This window comes from Zeugodacus cucurbitae, chromosome 4 (genome assembly GCF_028554725.1).
Source record: "Zeugodacus cucurbitae isolate PBARC_wt_2022May chromosome 4, idZeuCucr1.2, whole genome shotgun sequence".
Lineage (NCBI taxonomy): Eukaryota > Metazoa > Arthropoda > Insecta > Diptera > Tephritidae > Zeugodacus > Zeugodacus cucurbitae.
This window is the reverse complement of record NC_071669.1, coordinates 15,711,039-15,729,421: the sequence shown is the minus strand read 5'-3', so window position 1 is coordinate 15,729,421 and position 18,383 is coordinate 15,711,039. Positions and strand designations below refer to the sequence as shown.

At 38.3% G+C, this 18,383-nt stretch overlaps 1 protein-coding gene across 2 annotated transcripts in view; it reads right to left on the bottom strand.

Annotated features, from left to right (window-relative positions):
- LOC105217496 (uncharacterized) overlaps positions 1–9,229 on the bottom strand; it is a 30,528-nt gene extending 21,299 nt beyond the window's left edge. For both annotated transcript variants that reach the window (XM_054228912.1, XM_011192531.3), the window contains exons 1-8: positions 9,080–9,229; positions 8,861–9,020; positions 8,457–8,803; positions 8,291–8,376; positions 1,913–4,208; positions 1,479–1,665; positions 1,288–1,355; positions 549–1,228 (exon numbers count right to left, since the gene is read on the bottom strand). In XM_054228912.1, the coding sequence (XP_054084887.1) occupies positions 549–1,228; positions 1,288–1,355; positions 1,479–1,665; positions 1,913–4,208; positions 8,291–8,376; positions 8,457–8,803; positions 8,861–9,020; positions 9,080–9,109 (3,854 nt within the window). In that variant the 5' untranslated portion in view covers positions 9,110–9,229. The remainder of the gene's footprint in view (positions 1–548; positions 1,229–1,287; positions 1,356–1,478; positions 1,666–1,912; positions 4,209–8,290; positions 8,377–8,456; positions 8,804–8,860; positions 9,021–9,079) is intronic.
- Positions 9,230–18,383: the final 9,154 nt, after the last annotated feature.

Below are 18,383 nucleotides of genomic sequence, written 5' to 3'. Positions count from 1 at the left end.
AACAGTCTAACAAATAACCACCTAGACTCTAGAGAAAATATGCTCTTCTGTCAAAACATTTTAGTTACAGAGAAAAGGTTCGACGCTAACCTTGGTATGTTAACATTTGACTTTCTTGGAGGTTCTTCAGTATCACCGTTCATTGTTGCGGGTTCTAATTAAACAATCTGTTATTCACTATTAGTTCCCGCGGGACTTTGATCTACAATAGGTTCGTGTTCCTATCATGGTTCGTGTTCCCATGGGCTCGGTTAAATCGTCGGTATAGTGTTCGATCAGATGTTTCGTCTAACGGAAGATAAGTAATTCATCAGAAAATCTCTAACTTATTTCATCTGGGAAAGGTATACAGTCAAGTTTAAATGGTTGGACTGATTTCTTAGGGGATAACTCTCCCAGATTTTCACTAGATGTTATCTGCGATTAAACATTAAGGAGATAACGTTTTTTCGAACGTCAAGCATTGTCAGGAGTATGCTTCCGACAACCTTTTGAATATGCACTCTATGATTATAAGATTACAAACATTCCTGTATTATCACACTCACCGCACTTTGTTATTTTCCTCATCATAATGCTCCAACTCCAAAGCGAGATCGCATGCTTCTTCTGTGGTACATATATTTAAATCATTGCCGAAACTAACTTTCACCACAGTCTGTACGAGTATCTCCTCCTCAATCGTATATTTTCCCGAATCCGACGTATGCACATCACTGCCGGCAGTGTAAATTGAACTGCTCTTCGTAGTTGCAGTAGTATTCTTGCGTGTGGTGGTGTCTGTGGCACTATCACCCATTGTGGATCTGTACCTTGGCACATCCATATATGGATCCAAATTTAGATTTTCAAATGTGGGTAATACCTTGTAGATAAACGCCGATATGCCATCAATGGCCACTATAGTGATGACAATATCGTTTACCGGCACTTCGTACAATTCGATTAGTACTTCGGCATACTTTTTATGTAACATGTGAAAGCTACTATGGCGAGATGTGACATATGAAGCATCATCATATTTGCGACCCTCTTCACCTTCGCCGGACATAAAAAAATGTGAAATTGTGGAATGAAAATTTGAGCGTGTATGTGGTGAGTGCGATTTGCCTGATTTTTTGCCAGTTTTATTAGAAGGTGATGTTTTTGCAGTGGCGCTCTTTTGTGACTGCTTGCGCGCAGGTGAAGTGCTCTTCGAACGGTGACCATCCTTTACATTACCGCCGGTCTGAAGTCAATGAGGGAATGTGGTTAATTTATTTGAATAAAGAAATGACAGCGCATTACCGACAAACTATCGGAGAAGTCGCCATAATCCTCATCGATATGCGAAGAACTCAAAGTGACTGCTGTGTCTGCAATATAAAATTCAAATATGTGAACTGATAGCTAGGTAGGTGGTTGTCTGTCGACGCACCTAGGCCTTTGGAAAGCCCATTGTGACACGACCTGATAGCTAAGGCAAATCTGGTACTTACCCGCATCAAAGCCAAAAGCTTCAATTTTCTCCTCCACCTTTGTTATTATAACCGTGCCATCTATGTGATAACACTTCAAAGAGTCCGCTGTCCAAATCATACGGACACCATCGCCGCGTTGTGCATAGCTTTCGTTCGCAAAATAATCGTGCCATTCTATTGTAGCCTTAGAGCGACCTTTGTAAACCTAGAACAAGTAAAAATCTAGTTAAGTGACTTTTCCAATAACTAAGTGGATGAAAAGTTCAACCTGCAGGTATATTCCTCAAACCGAGATTCTTATCTCGACTCAATCTCAAACAGATCCGCGGTTGGTTTGAGAAATATGTCATAAAGGGATGGTTCTAAAAGTCATTATAAGTCGGGTTGCAAATCAAGTATGGTCAAAGGGATCTCTAAGGCAACTCTAATCTCTCCCCAACTATTCTACTCACCTTACCACGATGTGTGAGGTTCACAATATGTCCACTTGATGTAGTTACAATTAGATGCAGGTACGTTAGCGAATACTTGTGTGTGAGTTCGTTGAGGAATCTCAATTCATTGTCGATTGATTCAATGAGTAATTCCTTAGGTGTTTTGTGTTTAATATGATCACCAAAAGCGACGGCCTTGTGTGATGATGCTTTAGAACGCGCAGATGCTTTAATTGAAGCCTTGGCTTTCGCGGTTTCTCCTTTTTCCTTTTCCTTTTCTTTGTCTTTGTCTTTTTCTTTTCCTTTAACGCTAACTTTCCTTTTCTCTTTATCCAAGTCTTTTTCCTTTTCATCGTCTGACTCTTTACCTTTCTTCGTATCCCGTTTCGAACGTCGTGCTGTGTCTTTATTTATGGTACTATCGATTTGTTCGATTTTTAAGGAAGAATCTAATTCATCAGTCATTTCTTGCATGGCTTCTTCCTCGCCTTCAGGAAACTCATATTGATACAAGCGATAAACTTCACCATTATAACGCATTACCATTATGAGATCGGCACTTTGATAGTGCACAATCACAGCACCTTCGGCAACATAGAAACGATTCTTTTCTCTATTCACTGAGTCTTGTATATTCCAAACCTGTTCGACTTGGTGCTCATTGTGATAGATGCTCAAACCATTCGGATAGTTTATAACAATCTTGGCGCATTCATCCACAGTGTTTAGCAGACGCAATGAGACATTATTTTTATTTGTGAAACGTAGACACGGTGAGACGGCGGTATTCCAAAAGCGTGGACGAAATATATTGAGTAAAATATTATTGGCATTTAACAATAGGTTTTTGTTCATATCGGTGAAACACCAACGTTCTTCGTACAACTCTACGCCACCCTCTTCGAAATAGTATTTGGAGCTTTTGATCTGTATCTCCTGACGTACATCTTCGAGATTATAGCCTTGTAGCAAGTGATGATTGTACGGCAATCCGGGCACACCCTCCATCATATTTGAGGTCTTCGTACGCACGCTTAGGTTTGTAGGTCTCAATTGCGGTAGTAGCAATGGCACTTGATTGCCAACAGCTTGACTCATGTGTGTGTCCATATAAGCTTTGAGCTTTTTCCACTTCAATGAAGTAGGTCTTATAAATATGGACATATCTATGCCAAAGTTATCCTTCTCCTTTTTACTTTTCTTTAAGAAACTATGCATAGAGGTGTAGCTCTGCTCGTACTGTGTCTGTATCATTTCGGGTGTAACCAAGGCGTCGATGAACTCTTCCATTTGAAAGAGTGTGAAATCACGAAAACACAACGGTGATGGCAATACCACAACCTGTTGTTCTTCATTCACTTCATTGTAGGCGCGTTTGAAGTGATACAACTTATAGCCGGGCATAATTTCATCCACCTCCCAGGTGGTATACTCGTTGAGCCATTTCTCTAAATGCTGCTTCACTACATTCTCACCAAAGTACAATTTCGCATAATATGGCAACTGATAGAAGTCCCGATCCGATAATTCATTGTATTCTTGCACTTGGAATGCATTTTTCAAACAACTCTTATCTATGTACGATCTCATTGCGTTATACTCGAGGCTCGTATAGTGTATGGTTTCAAACGAGTCGACATTCGTGTACAACAATAACTCGTGCAGCAGCAAATTGTTTGCGGCAATGCATAGACGTTCAAAGTGTCGCACCTTCAAAATACTATCGAAAGCCGTCGCGTAAACATCGCGTAGCTCCTGATTCAAATGCATGGCGCTCGCCTGCTTGTACGACAGTGTGCTGATTTGTACCTGTTGTGGCGTCAATTTGCGCACGCGTTCCGCAATTTGATTGAGCAGCCCATCAAAGTAGATGGCAATCGTTGCCACATCGCTGGCCATGGCAGGCAATGGTGCGGTTAAATAGGTGCCCTGCAGATCTAACGATTCCGCGATCTCTCGCAGTCCCTCCACTTTCACATTCAATGGCATTTGCACATCTATGGTCCGGAATGGTTTACGATAATAGCGTTCATATTGTTCCACCAGCACTTCGATGTCGTACAAATAGTGACAGAGTTGTTCGTAGATCTGATCGGAGTACTTCTCAGCGAGACAACGTGATATGACGGGTAAATAATGCTGCATATAACCGACTGGCTTTGTTAATGCCAATGTGCGCATTTCAAAGATATCCACTTGTATCTGCTCGATGATATTCGCAAGTTGTTCCTTAGCTTGCGGATGTGGCAGCAGTACGTCGTAGCCACACTCTTCGGGCAGAAAATGTATGATCGCTTGGAGTGGTTGGTGGGCGCTGCATAGAAAGAATTAAAGTATAAAGAATTAGATTTAAAATTGTCGTGGAAGGTTAAAGGAAAACATAAGAAAACGGAACCCGCCTGAGGCCAAATATTTCGAAAACATTTAGATGCTTAACCAAATGATTGTGGATTCAAGTGATAATTCCCGTATAATCTGGCACCTTTATTTGGTTTCAGTTCAACAGGATTTACGCATACTGTCATTAGGTGGGTAGGTTGTCCCAAAGGGAAACATTCGTAGACTAAAAAGAACAGTCTCCTTTGTGAAACCTGGAGCCCCCCTTGATTAGCAATTAGGAGTCGACAAAGCGCCCTAAATCTACTACATATCTGCAGAGATTTTTAACTTCTACATTCGCTATTTCGCGAGCTTGTTCGTAAAAGTGAGACCCGAGATATATTTTTCTTGATCTCGCAAAGGCGGGACATTCCAGAAGAAAGTGATCAGATGATTCCACCTTGTCCTCCTCCATGCAGCTTTTACAGCTAGCATCCGGAAAATTTTTTAATCTTACTGTATGGATCCTGATGAGACAATGCCCAGTAAGGACCACTACGACTAAGGAGAGGTAAGCTTTATTAGGCGAAGAGTTCGGTAGACCTCCTGCGGTTTACATTGGGTCAGAAGGATTTGACGACTGCGCAAGTGCTAGTGACTGACCTGCGCCTGCACAGCTCATCAAAGGCCCATCTGTCCGTTAACAAACCGCATTAGAATAACAGGCCTCCTACATGTTTCCATGCTACTAATAGTGAGACTGACGTTACTGACCTTGCAAGCTCATCAGTCTTACAATTTTCCGCGATTCCAGTGTGGCCAGGAACCCAGACTAATATAATCAAAAAGTATAACGATGCCACCGATAGTGAAGATATGTATTCCTAATCAACCTTGAGCTCATAGTCGTATCGGAGTGGATCGTCATCTCCCAAAGTTTGCTGCGCTACACTAAAAGCTTTTCTCTTTAACAACTTTCGAGGTTTGAAAAACTTCCAGAAAGCGAAATAAAGGACGATATTGAACTGAGGGCCGTTTGGACTGCATTCGAGGTCAGATATAAAAAGTAGTTTCAAAGTCCGTATCCCCTTTCATATAGTACAAGATATATTTAACACTAATTTGGCAAAGGGAGGGAAATAGTGAGTTTAAAGCAAAAACTGCTCAGATATCATCATAAGGAAAAAGGTGACAATTGACATATAGAGTATTTTTAAAGTTATAGAATTTCATACAGGAATATGTATCAAAACAGCTATCAAGGTAAATAAAGTGTATTTCAAGAACACAAAATTAGCAATTTTATTACTTAGAGGTCCATACTTCCAAAGAAAACACCCTTCATAGCGAGTGGTTAACAACATTATAACGAACTTACTTCCTTATCTCCTCCTGTATGTGAGTTTGTGCCTGCTCTTGCGACTGAAAGCCGAAAGATATGCAAATGCGTACTTGGGACTATAATACTACTTGGCACTTAAGAGTATATGCAAATCACGTTAAGCTGCCTTAAGTTTACGTTCAGTAAGTAAGTAAATGCGTAGCTACCGATATGGCTTACAACATACATATGAATAGTTTTACGCATATGCTGGCATGCCTTTCGAGTTACTCGGGTGTGTATGTGTGCGTTGCAACTTGCAAATACCATAAATTCGAATGCTGCTGCTGCAATTTTATGTTGCACTTAAGCATGATGCATGTGTTGCAAGCTGTTTGATAAACTCTATACATCTTCTCAAACAAAGTACAGCATGTACATATATTCGGCATACTCTTGGTATTTAGAGGCAAGTTTTCTTATACGTTTGGGGCAAGTTAAGAAATTGTGCGGCTGTGTGTTGTAAGTAATATGAGAACCACTTGGAAATGGTTATTTAAACGAGTAACGGAAAACAGTGACGTCGTTAGAGAAAATTTATTCGGAATAATTTCGTCTGTATTGTTATCCTTTCATGTTTTTAGCAGCTTCTGCATCAAATTCCATCGGAAGATACCATATAACCGGACTTTCGAGACTCTTAACTGTTATTGGATCGCTTGTGGCCGAAGAAGATCTTCAATACCGTTGAAAAATTTATAGAATTTTTGTCAGTTCCAGGCGATAACAGAAGTCGAGTGGTTAATAACCCCATACTACAAAGACCGGTACTAATTTAAGATGTGGGACCTCAAATATTGGTCTAACTTCTTAAATGTATCTAGAGCGTATATACCCAAAAATAATCTTGATTTCAGAATGTTTCTCTTACTCGGATACCATAAAAAATGGTTTGTTTACGTATTTTAGGGGTTTCCAAGACATCCCAAAAATAATTTCGACTTCAGAATATTTATCGGAAGTTATCCAAATAGAATTAGGGATCGCTTTTGAAGTTTAGACGAATTGACGTCGTGCTCTTGATTATAGATGTAACTTATGGAGTGTGTATCCAACTCAAATTTAAGGAAACGGGACTTGGTACTACGTACTGTGACATCAAAAGAAATGGTAAGACAGATAAATATGTGAGGGTAAGGTCTTCAATAGTTTGAATGTCGGGTTTTTTTTATAGGAAGGGATCATCTAATGAGGAATTCCAGAATCGATACTACGCTGAGGGTTTCTAGGAATTGCATAAGTAGGTTATTTGGTTCAATACCGCAGATAAAGCAAAAATATCCATCCAATAGAAGAGACGTCTTCTCTGTGATTCGATAGGTCCGTGTTCTACAGGATAAGACTACTTACTTTCGAAAGCTATAGGGAATCGGAGCTCGGCTAGTATATTTGTTAACAAAACATTATCAGAAGGACGCTGTAATAAAAGCCCCTTTTTCCTGCGCCTCTGCTTATCTTACGATTAAGAAACGGCAAACAATTTCTAAGAATCGATTAAGGGGTGAGGGTGCAGTGGCACTTATTGACGGCATTTAAAGTGCAATTTATTGTTTGTCAAGGTGCAACGAAGTGTAACATTTGCATTTCCTTGCAGCTGACACACGAGCTAAAAAATTAGACTTAAAACTCTTTCACTTCGAAGCTGTCATGTGCGCGTTTAAACTTTCAAATCTAACGGGTGATTTTTTTGAGGTTAGGATTTTCATGCATTAGTATTTGACAGATCACGTGGGATTTCAGACATGGTGTCAAAGAGAAAGATGCTCAGTATGCTTTGACATTTCATCATGAATAGACTTACTAACGAGCAACGCTTGCAAATCATTGAATTTTATTACCAAAATCAGTGTTCGGTTCGAAATGTTTTTATCGACAAATTTTGTTCAGCGATGAGGCTCATTTCTGGTTGAATGGCTACGTAAATAAGCAAAATTGCCGCATTTGGGGTGAAGAGCAACCAGAAGCCGTTCAAGAACTGCCCATGCATCCCGAAAAATGCACTGTTTGGTGTGGTTTGTACGCTGGTGGAATCATTGGACCGTATTTTTTCAAAGATGCTGTTGGACGCAACGTTACGGTGAATGGCGATCGCTATCGTTCGATGCTAACAAACTTTTTGTTGCCAAAAATGGAAGAACTGAACTTGGTTGACATGTGGTTTCAACAAGATGGCGCTACATGCCACACAGCTCGCGATTCTATGGCCATTTTGAGGGAAAACTTCGGAGAACAATTCATCTCAAGAAATGGACCCGTAAGTTGGCCACCAAGATCATGCGATTTAACGCCTTTAGACTATTTTTTGTGGGGCTACGTCAAGTCTAAAGTCTACAGAAATAAGCCAGCAACTATTCCAGCTTTGGAAGACAACATTTCCGAAGAAATTCGGGCTATTCCGGCCGAAATGCTCGAAAAAGTTGCCCAAAATTGGACTTTCCGAATGGACCACCTAAGACGCAGCCGCGGTCAACATTTAAATGAAATTATCTTCAAAAAGTAAATGTCATGAACCAATCTAACGTTTCAAATAAAGAACCGATGAGATTTTGCAAATTTTATGCGTTTTTTTTTAAAAAAAAAGTTATCAAGCTCTTAAAAAATCACCCTTTACAAGCAATAAGTATTGATAAACAGGACGCAAACGAATAAGTATATAAATAATATATTATATAGTAAATCGAAAGAGGTTCGCATACCTCAACAGTTTCACATAAAAGTCATTGTCCATATCGCCAATGAGGATTATGAAAATTTTCGAATATTCCGGCTCATCTTGTATGTACTGCAAAAAAAAAGAGAGATGGAGAGTGGTCGAGATCGGTGAATTCTAAACATTTTTTCTTCCTCGTCCAGTTTTGTTACCTTCCTTTTAGATAATGGTTCTGGCCGTCCAACCGTGTTATGTTGCTTTGGCGCCAAATGTGGACAGGTTGGAAATTTTAACATAGACTTATTTTTTTCCATCTTCGTCGCTTTGGTCGTTTTGGGTGGAGTTTTCGGCGGTGACTTTTTAGCAGCCTTCTTGCTCAACTTACCATCTTTGCTTAACGTGGCACCAGTGGGTACATTTAGATTATCCATCCAATAATCGATTAAACTGAACTTTTTCTCTTCAGCAATTATATTTGATGTGTGACGGTATTCGGCGAGATAATCTTCGATCATTTCCATTGCGACGGTGTAGTTGTCAAAGCGTTTCGTATTGCGTACTATTTGCGGAAGGTGTTGGGAAAAACTTTAGGGTTTTATAAGCTATTCAAACTCACCTTTTAGTGCTAACTGTTTCGCTTCTTCCTCGAGATCGATTATGAAGACGCGCCTGCGTAAGCCCGTTCGTACGCGCTTCTTGAACTCCTCACATATTGAATTTAATGAATTCGTTTGGAAATTGATCGCATATAGCTTGTAGTCATTGAATTTGTGGGTCTGAAAACGGTAAGAAATATTTGAAAATGTGGATTGAAAACGAATTAAACCCAACTGACCGATAGCGAAGTAGTAAATCTCGTGGACATTTCACGTTTATTAAATTAAGAATATGAAAATTTTTATTAGAAATATGTTTTTTTTATTTATTTTTTCAATTTCTGATGTTTTTAAAAGCTCTTAAAAAATATTTGAAAATTATTTTTCAAATAAATGAGAAAATTAATTTTAATATTTCAGGGTTTCGTTTCACCAAAGTAAATATAATACTTATGAGATATATATTGAGTGCTTTTTAACAGCATAAAAATGTTAAGTTTCTTTAATTGTAGTCTTAAAGATCCATAACAACCTTCGATTCTTCTAGGAACCAAATAAGGAAGGTTTTTAAATATGGTTGTTTGTTTGAGAGAAAGGGGAGGATATTGAGCGGCAGATAGGGAGATAAAAAGAAAAAGAGTGAGTGAAACAAAGTGACTTCTGAAATTGCGCTCATCCTTTATTGAATTTGCGAGCTTTTTCATTTAAATTATGGGATACATCTATAATTCACAACCAGTTCATTCCAAATCTCTTACGGAAGATTAGTTGGGAAGTTTTTCTCTCTTGTTAGAAGTTTTGTCGAGCTTTTAATACTATATTTGGATAGAGCTGCCTTTGATTCGCAAAGGAGACTGTTAAATGTTTAAAAAAACTTATTCTTGTCATGTTCAGGTATATTTAAAGGGAGAGAGATACTGTTATTGCGCTTATTATTTATTGTATTTTCGAGTTTTTTCACTTAAAATGTGGAATACATCTGTAATTCTCAAACAGTTTATTCCAAATCTCTTCCAGGAGACTAGTGAGGATGTTTTGATCTCTTAGTAGCAGTTTTGTCGGGCTTTTAATACAACATATGGTTAGTGCGGCCTCCGAGCCGCTGAGAAGACATGTGCTATGTTTGATAAAGCTTCTTCTTCTTATAGCCGTTGTCCTTTGATTTCTGTTATAATGCTCATGATGCATTTTATCTGACGATTTTCGCTATATCTCTCAAACTAATTTCTTTTGATGGTGAAAAACACCTGAAATCAAATACAAGGCTCCTTACTCGTCAATAACAATAAAGCAAAAACATGTCCGAAAGGAATAAACTGATATATAAACAAACAAATAAATATGTAAACAACTCAAGTTGAACCAAGCACCCCTACAAAAAGCATTAAAGAACCCATAGCAAACAAATATAAAATATCGAAATCAAAATAGCTGAACGGGGTCGACGAAGATTGAAGATTGGCAAACGAACACTGCCGAGAACAAACAAATCAAAGATATGGAAAAATGCTTTGCGGGCATTAATTGCATTTTACTGCAACACAACACTCAGATTGCACTTTCAATTAGACGTAGCAACCGGAAGTTGAGTGTTATGCCACCACCTGCACACCCCAAAAACCGTGCATATACTTGGCACTGTTACTATTTGTCTTGTCTGCTGCCGTAGCCGTTAGCGTTGCGGAGCGTGGAACGCTGATGACTTGGTTGTGTTGCCGTTGAGGTGTTCTATTCGTTAGATGAAAGCGCGCCAAAGTAGCAGAGCGGAAGCTACGGCGTGGGTGGTGCTGCTGCAAGCTACGGCATCGAACGGAAATGAGTAGCAACTGCATTTTAATTGAAAGGTGATGCCATATCAAATATTGCAAAACAACAAAACGGGTGAGGAGAGTAGGAGGGAAGTAAAGAAACTGCTGCAGGGCAACCATATTTGGTGTGTATGAGTTTGGCATTTAAATGCACTTTGAAACCTTAGAAGTTTCGGTTGCAGTGTTACTTATGAATCTACTTTTTGTTGTTGTATAGCTTCTATGCAGTTTGATGAGCGTGAGTTGAAGCTTTTTGTGTGTAGTGCTGAAAGAAAATTTTACTGTTAAGTAAGGTAAGGCACCGTTTGTTCTTTGTTTACAGTAAGCTTAAATGCATTTCAGAATTGATTTATGACATTTCGGTCTATTTCTTAAGCTTAGAAGAAGTAAAGCTGAAAATAAGTTAATATTAATCATGCTTTTGAGTCAGTTTTTGGGATGGGAGTAAGTCAAATGCTTAATTACAGAATGCTGATGAGTTGGTGAGTAAGTCCTGTGTCGTGAGGAAGATGAGCGATGTAATCAAAGCAGATCGATGAAGAAACCATAAATATTAATAATCAAAATCGAATAATCAAATACATATTAGTTTCTCAAAAAGTGACGGTATGAAAGTAATGATAACATTTACATAACATTCGTCTCTCTTTATGGTTGCTAATCCTCCGAGTGTGAACGAAGTTCTCATAATATCTACATGTGTTTTGTTAAATCTCATGGAATTTAACAGTGGACGGCTATTACGAAGCATATCAGAAATAAGGGCATAATCTCCACATCTCTGAGAGGTTTGTTTTACCAGCATAAATTCATCATCATCTCAAAATCTCTAGGCGGAAGACGAAATCTGTCTTTACAAAGCAAGCAGAGCTACCGATAATTATCTTTCGTATCACTTCTGAAGTTAAAACCTCGAAGTTGCCTACAACAAGGAACCTGGATCAACAACGAAAACAGATCTCCTTTTTAATCCTTTTCAAATCGAGAAGTAAGTCCGACGTATCAATCGTTGACTGTACTTGCCATCCGATGAGAAGACTCTGTGGGTGTTCGAAAGGTAGATTTCATAAAATTCCTATGGAGCTTAACTTGGGATTTATTAGAAGATCAATACGAACTCCGGTGTCCGCATATGGTGCAATTACCGACAAGAACGGATTCCCATAATGAGTGACGGCGCTTAAAGCCATCTCTTCTTTGATAAAATCCTGCTTAGTTAAAGACTTAATAGTCTATCAATGTATAACAGGGTACTTTATCATCCTTATTTGGGGGATGGGGCACAAAGGATTTGCAGGTAATCAACTAGCTGATGAACGACACGACGACAGGGTCCTGAACCGTTCCTGGTTGTTGGACCAAAACTCTTTGATAGTAAAAAAAATGTTTCGGGTGTAGAAGAGAGAAAACGAGGACGAGAAAGACACTGACAGCGGGTAACCGGTACTAAAAGGTTTAGGATTCTAATAAACCTCTCATGGAATAATTTTAGGGTACTGGAGAGACTATATACAGGACACTGTAAGCTTAAGAATTATCTATATGGCTTGGACTTAGTCTCATCGGATAGCTACCGCTTCAGTGACATGGAAGCTGAAACTCGTCGACATCTGTTGTTAGAGTGCGTAGCACTGCGCAAGAGCGGGATCAGTATTTTGGGCCTAACACACCCAATTGAGAAGAGCAATCACTCCCTTATTCCTAGTACTATACTGGAATTTGTCAAAGTGGTGGGACAAATGGAGTCGTTGTGGTTTTCATGGAAGAGCACAATAGAGCAAAGGTCGTATTACAAGCCTCATCTTTTATTTATCTATCTTGTAAAAAAATATGTTCTTCCATGAACTTCTGGTGAAACATTGCTCTCATATTTATTTCATTAAACAAAACCTGAATATACATTTTTTTATCACTATTTGGTGCTAGGGTTATCACGTCAAGTCGTAGCAAACCCTATTGCTTCTCCCAGTCAATGCTAATTACACCGCAAAGAGGTGTAGTGCCATCCAGACCTACTTGAATGGTAGCCATTAGCTCTGAAAGCCACTTACACTTATTACCGTTACACATATGTAGTTTACATATCCATACAGTCATCATAATTGTGCGTATGCTCGAGGGATTTACATTTGCGTAGGCAAATAAATGTAAGAGCATGCAAGTAATTCAGTCTAACCACATATACTATTTCTAGCACAACTCTTATATCATTAACAAACTGGATGCACATCTTGAGTGTAATTTAAACAACAACAACAACAACTCGAAGTGCTGCAGTGACGCATGAAAAATGTGTGCGTTGAACAATTATGCGTATTGCCTTCGCAGTCAACTAATGGCAGTAGTAGAAGGACGTTTGTTCATAGGAGAGTATGTAGATGGGTTTGTGTATCCAGTATCATTAATGAGCCACTAAACTTACCAGCAATTGAGTACTTTGCAAATAATTACACGCAAGACTTATTAACTGGCTGTGAGAAAGCGTAGGTTGAAGTAGTGAAGTTGGGTTGGAGAACTGGGCTGGAGCACAATTAACAAATAAAGAAGTTTCAGGTTAAGTAAGAGGAAGATTGGAAGATGGAGACATGGAATAATTCAAGTTGGTGAGGTCATGGTTTCGCGGATTCGACATATGTACATCGTTTGTGGTAAGTAGGTTGGTAGTTTAAATCTGTTTTTTTTAATTGATGAGGTTGGAAAATGGGATGAGACGGATTTAAAAATTTGAGGTTAGGTGGGTTCCCGCAAAAATATACAAAATGGTGGCTAAGTCGCATACCTGTCCCAAAAATTATAGAGAGAGCTCGAAGTAAATGAGTAGGAGAGTGAGAGAGAGACAGAAATACCATCGAAGACTTTATATAATGTCGAGGATCTTAAAATGATTTTCATATCGTTCCACTGGGGTTAATAAAGACTTTTAGCTCACAAATCTGGTGACACATAGAATTTACCAGAGACGTGCTTGGCTGACAGTTTCTTTATTCTCAGCAAAAAAAATTGAATTTTCTTTTATTTAAAGAAAATGATAAAAGAGAAAAACCGAAAAACTCATTTGCAATTAGTGAATTCCCCAAAAAAACAAAAAAAGAACAAGTGAAGAAAACCAAAAACCGACCAAAATAAACCAAAAAGACAACAAGTGCACACAAATTCCTTGATGACAGCGCTTGAAGATTGTGGACAAAATACTTTTGAAAGATTAATTTTTGTAAAAAGTGAAAAAAATGCCAGATAAAGACAAGAGGCGGCCTGAAAGTGCACCCAGTACTTAAGATAGACTGTCTAATTGTACCTTACATACGTTTTTGAGGGAAAATGTGTTGGGAAAGCCAAAGTGTAAATATGGCAAATATACGATTTGGCACTGTTTACGCCTCCGAGAATTGCGACAGAGGTGGATAACATAAAAACGTTGAAAAATAAAGAGAAGGTCAATGGCGGGTGATGTAGCGAAAGATTGTGACGTGAAAAAAAATCAAAATAAGTAAAGGAAAAAGAAGAAATAATGAAAGGAGGTGTCACCCAGCAAGTTGAAGTGAAGTGACAGCCAAATTGAAACATAACAAGTGACAATGCTTAGACGCAAGCAGAAGATAAGTTCAGTTTTTGGTGGAGGGGAGAGTATGTAGGTTTGCGCGCCCACATTTGCTTCAGGGCGTTTTAAGACGGCAATAGTGGTCACAAACTCAAACATATACTTGTAATAAGGCGGTAGGGCACAAGTATCTAAGTAATATTGTGGGGGTGAAACGGAAAGCTGGCGAGACTAAATACTTTTAATTAAAAGAAGAAAACAATGTGGTCCAAGATGAATAAAAACAAAAGAAAATATCAATGAGAAAAGTAAAAGAAATAGTGCAGAACGTCTGCGACAAAACCATATATTTGATACTCCTCCGCAAGTACATAGATGTCTTGGGTTAACAATGTCCAAGTCTAATATTGGTTTCAAAGATTTGAATACCAGTTTAAGGTAGACGGTTCTTGAGTTGGTGATGTGGTATAAAGTGGTGTCTCTAGGACTACAATATGTTATAAAAATCGTTGACGGTTCTTGAGTTAGTTATCAAGGTATTTTTTAAAAATATTAAAAAATATTTAAATTGCCAGAGTTGGTAGGAAATAGGTGAAATTGGGACATCAAGACACTTTCTCCTTCATAGTCCATCTTGCTCAAAGTGCTTTGTTGTCACTTGAGGGTCTCAGACATCAATTTTGAGGAGTTTGTGGTATCATAAAGGACTGGCGACTTAAGCTGTCTGTTTAACCTAACAGAACCTAAACTTGTATCCAAATTAATAAGGGTCGAGAATCTGTTTGTTTACACCTCAAAACCCTTTAGAAAACTTTTCAGGGATTTTCAAATCAACTTTTCGTATCCGATGGGAATTTGAGTAGAAAAACTGCAAACTCTTAAACTTGAATTTCGGGAAATATGTTAAGCGTTGCTACTAGTCAGAATCTCGTTCTTCATATTGAGTGTGAATGTCGGTGCCTCATATTCTTGCCTCTTTAAAAATGGTATCGAGATTGAGCCGCTGTGGTGTTGTTTGTGGAGGAGGATTGTTTGCTGTTCAAGATGTTTGTATTGAATATTTACGTCTAATTTTGGTTAGTGTTGGAACCCAGAAGTTCACTTATTATCATTTGAGGTTAAGTGTTCCGATTTGTGGACCACTTAATGATCAAGTCCTGTTCGAAAATAATTTGACATGACATTTTTGTGACTAATAGTTAGATTGGTCAGTTTTCTTATAGGATCCAGATATATTTGAAGAATTACCTTAACTTATTGTTGCTGCTGTTACGACATAAAATACTTTTTAATTGCTTTCGGGAGATACCTCCTGCTAGTTGAGAAAATTAGATGTATTCCTATTTCTTAAAGGGCATTTAACATCTTCTGCATCTCCGCCTTTCCAAACATCATTTACTAAAGATTTCCTGCTTCTGCTAGCTCTTTCCGTGCAGCCGCTAGCAACACCCAAAACTCATTCAAGTGTAAGCAATGGTCCAATCCAAGAAAAAGGAGCAAAAGCATACAAGCAAAAAAGAATGACATTCAAAGCAATTTATCCGTGCAGAGTTGTTAGAATTTTTTGGGGTTCCGAACACTTGATGAGTTTTCCATCAGATGTTCAGCTTGACATTTGCAATGTGCCTGACTGCTTGGTCGCCTGGTCATTGTTGCCTTGGATCAGTAACAAATAAAGATGACATTTCTGGATAACGGACGGAGTAAGCTGACTTGCTGGCTTGCCACGTTGGTTGTGTAGCTGTAGATTTGTAACTGTATTTAATTGTTGCAAATATTTGTTGCGACGAAAGAATTTCATTTGACTAAGTCCAAGTAGTCGTCACGTTAGATATGTAAACAAGTTACGTATAACATACATACCACATTCCATCCTCATTCCGATGCTTAACGGAGAACTCGTCACAAGTCTGCACAACAACTTCTTTGGGGGCGTAAATGCTGGGGAGTTGACGCATACAGTTATTTACCTACAAGCTGTACAGTTACTTGTTCTTTTTTCACTTTTTTCCACGAAGTATCCACAACGTAAGAGTCTTCTACTTACTTGTATTACAGCATATTTTCGTCTTCTATGATATTCCTTACTCCATTCGGTTCTTTTCATTTCCGGCATTACAACTACAATATAGTATAATAAATACCGTTAAGTTGTGTATTGGTGGAAATTAGAAATTCTCATTAAAATAAGTGGCGTTCTTCAACGTACACCAATTGACTTGGTCTTCCCTCCTTTCACCCCTCCTCCACTCGGCCGCTCATATTCCTGCGTCTACCATTCATATTCTTTCCTTCATTTCGTCCGAGATGATTGCAATTGTTGCAATGACAGCAATTGCCCCTACCAACAACGCATTTGAGTTGCTTATTTTAAGTTGTATCAATAGCATCTCCACACTTCTTTTTTTCTTCTTTGGAGCGCGTCTTCTATTTCTTCATCTCGAGTGCGGCGTCATCGAAAGGTGCTCAGCCATGGCTGTTATGTTCTAGCTTTGGTCATCCTCCATTTGTTTGCTTGCTCATTAGTTACGCTTTGTAAGCGAAAAGTACCCGCATATTAGCGTGGGGTTAGGGGTTAATCATATTCTGCATTGTTTTTGCTTTAATGTAGCCTTCAAATGTTTAGCAGCTTTTTTCTCTAATTTCCGGTTGGAATGAAATTGTTTTGATACTTTGCTGATTTGAATTTCGTCGTTAGTGCTTGTCAAATAAGACTACTAAAGGACTTGGTTTTTTCATATTCTTCATATTATTTTATACTCCAAGTATTTTTATGTCTTATGGCGATTGCTTTGTCTTATGAGTGACTAAATTGTTGAGTTGAGTTTTAGTTTAGTGATAAAAAATATTTTTCGAATATAAGAGAGATTGACAGGGCGACAAGTAGTCAGTCCTCATGCTCTTCGAAACGAAAGCCAAAAAAGTCTCGCTAAAACAATAAGAAATGCGCATAAAGCAACAAGATAGACTTATCTATTCTTCCAAGTTCATTGTTTCCATGGAACTTAAAAAAGTTCTTAAAAATCTTTGGTAAGGTTACCTCACTTGCAAAAATGAACGTAGTTTATATTAAAATATATAATAGTTATGTATATAGAAATATTCTGGAGATATAGTGTACTACGATAAACCTGCAATGGGTCCCAGGACGGACACAGTGTCATTTCAGGAAACTGCGAAGCAGATGCCAGATTGGCAATCACCTTACGATTAGATTTTAAATATATATACGTATATGTCTCTGGTGACTTGCAGATATTTAATCGACAAATATGTTATAGATATAGCTGATTCCAGGTGGCTTGTTTGACAAACAGATACAAGTGAAATTCAAGAGGAATACCGTAGAGAACTCTAGTAGGGGTGTTAACACTTTCTGAATTGTAGATATGTTAGCAGACTGGTGATACTATAGAATGATTACTGTAGAAGCTGTAAAGATGTAGAGAAAGAAGAAACTAAAGACCTCCTCTATGTCGATGTAAGGCTTTGTATAAGGAAAGAATCAAACCTATTTGATTTTTCGACGATGTCTCGGAAGTTCTCCTTCTTAACCGACGGTTTACACACAGAACGGAAAGAGGAGGAGGAAAAGGAGACCTTGGCCTTAAGGCTTAGGGCCTAAGACTGATCGAGCATAGTACGTTTTGAGGAACTGTTGCTGCTCGAAATAGTTACCTCTACAATTCTGGAGTACACGACAGAGAACTGCAAAACTCACTTTTTCCTTGAATCAGCTCATACGCAAAAGTTTCTATTCAATTCCAATCACTGAGCGAAACACAGCGTTGAGTAAAAATCAGCTCATGTTGCCGCACCGCTCATTCGCTTACAATGTGAGCCTTCGGTCCGAAATGCTTTGCTCACGTTATTTTTTGAACACACCTCGTATGTAATATAGAGCAGATTAGGTTAGGTAATGTATAAGAAAAGTAAATTCTATGGTTAATTAGGGAATAAGGTTGGAATTAATGGGGTTCTTATAATTTTAAGACACAGAGACGAAGTGGTTAAACTTAATTGACGGTTAAAAGCTATAAAAGTTAAAGAATTATTGACTTCTTTTATTTTGAAAATACTATTGAGAATGGTATTTTGTTGAGCAGTAAGCACTGGAGAAACATGATAATAGGAGAAACATATAATTCTTTAGAGGTGCTATGAATTACTGAATTTATAAGTCAATAGTTAATAATA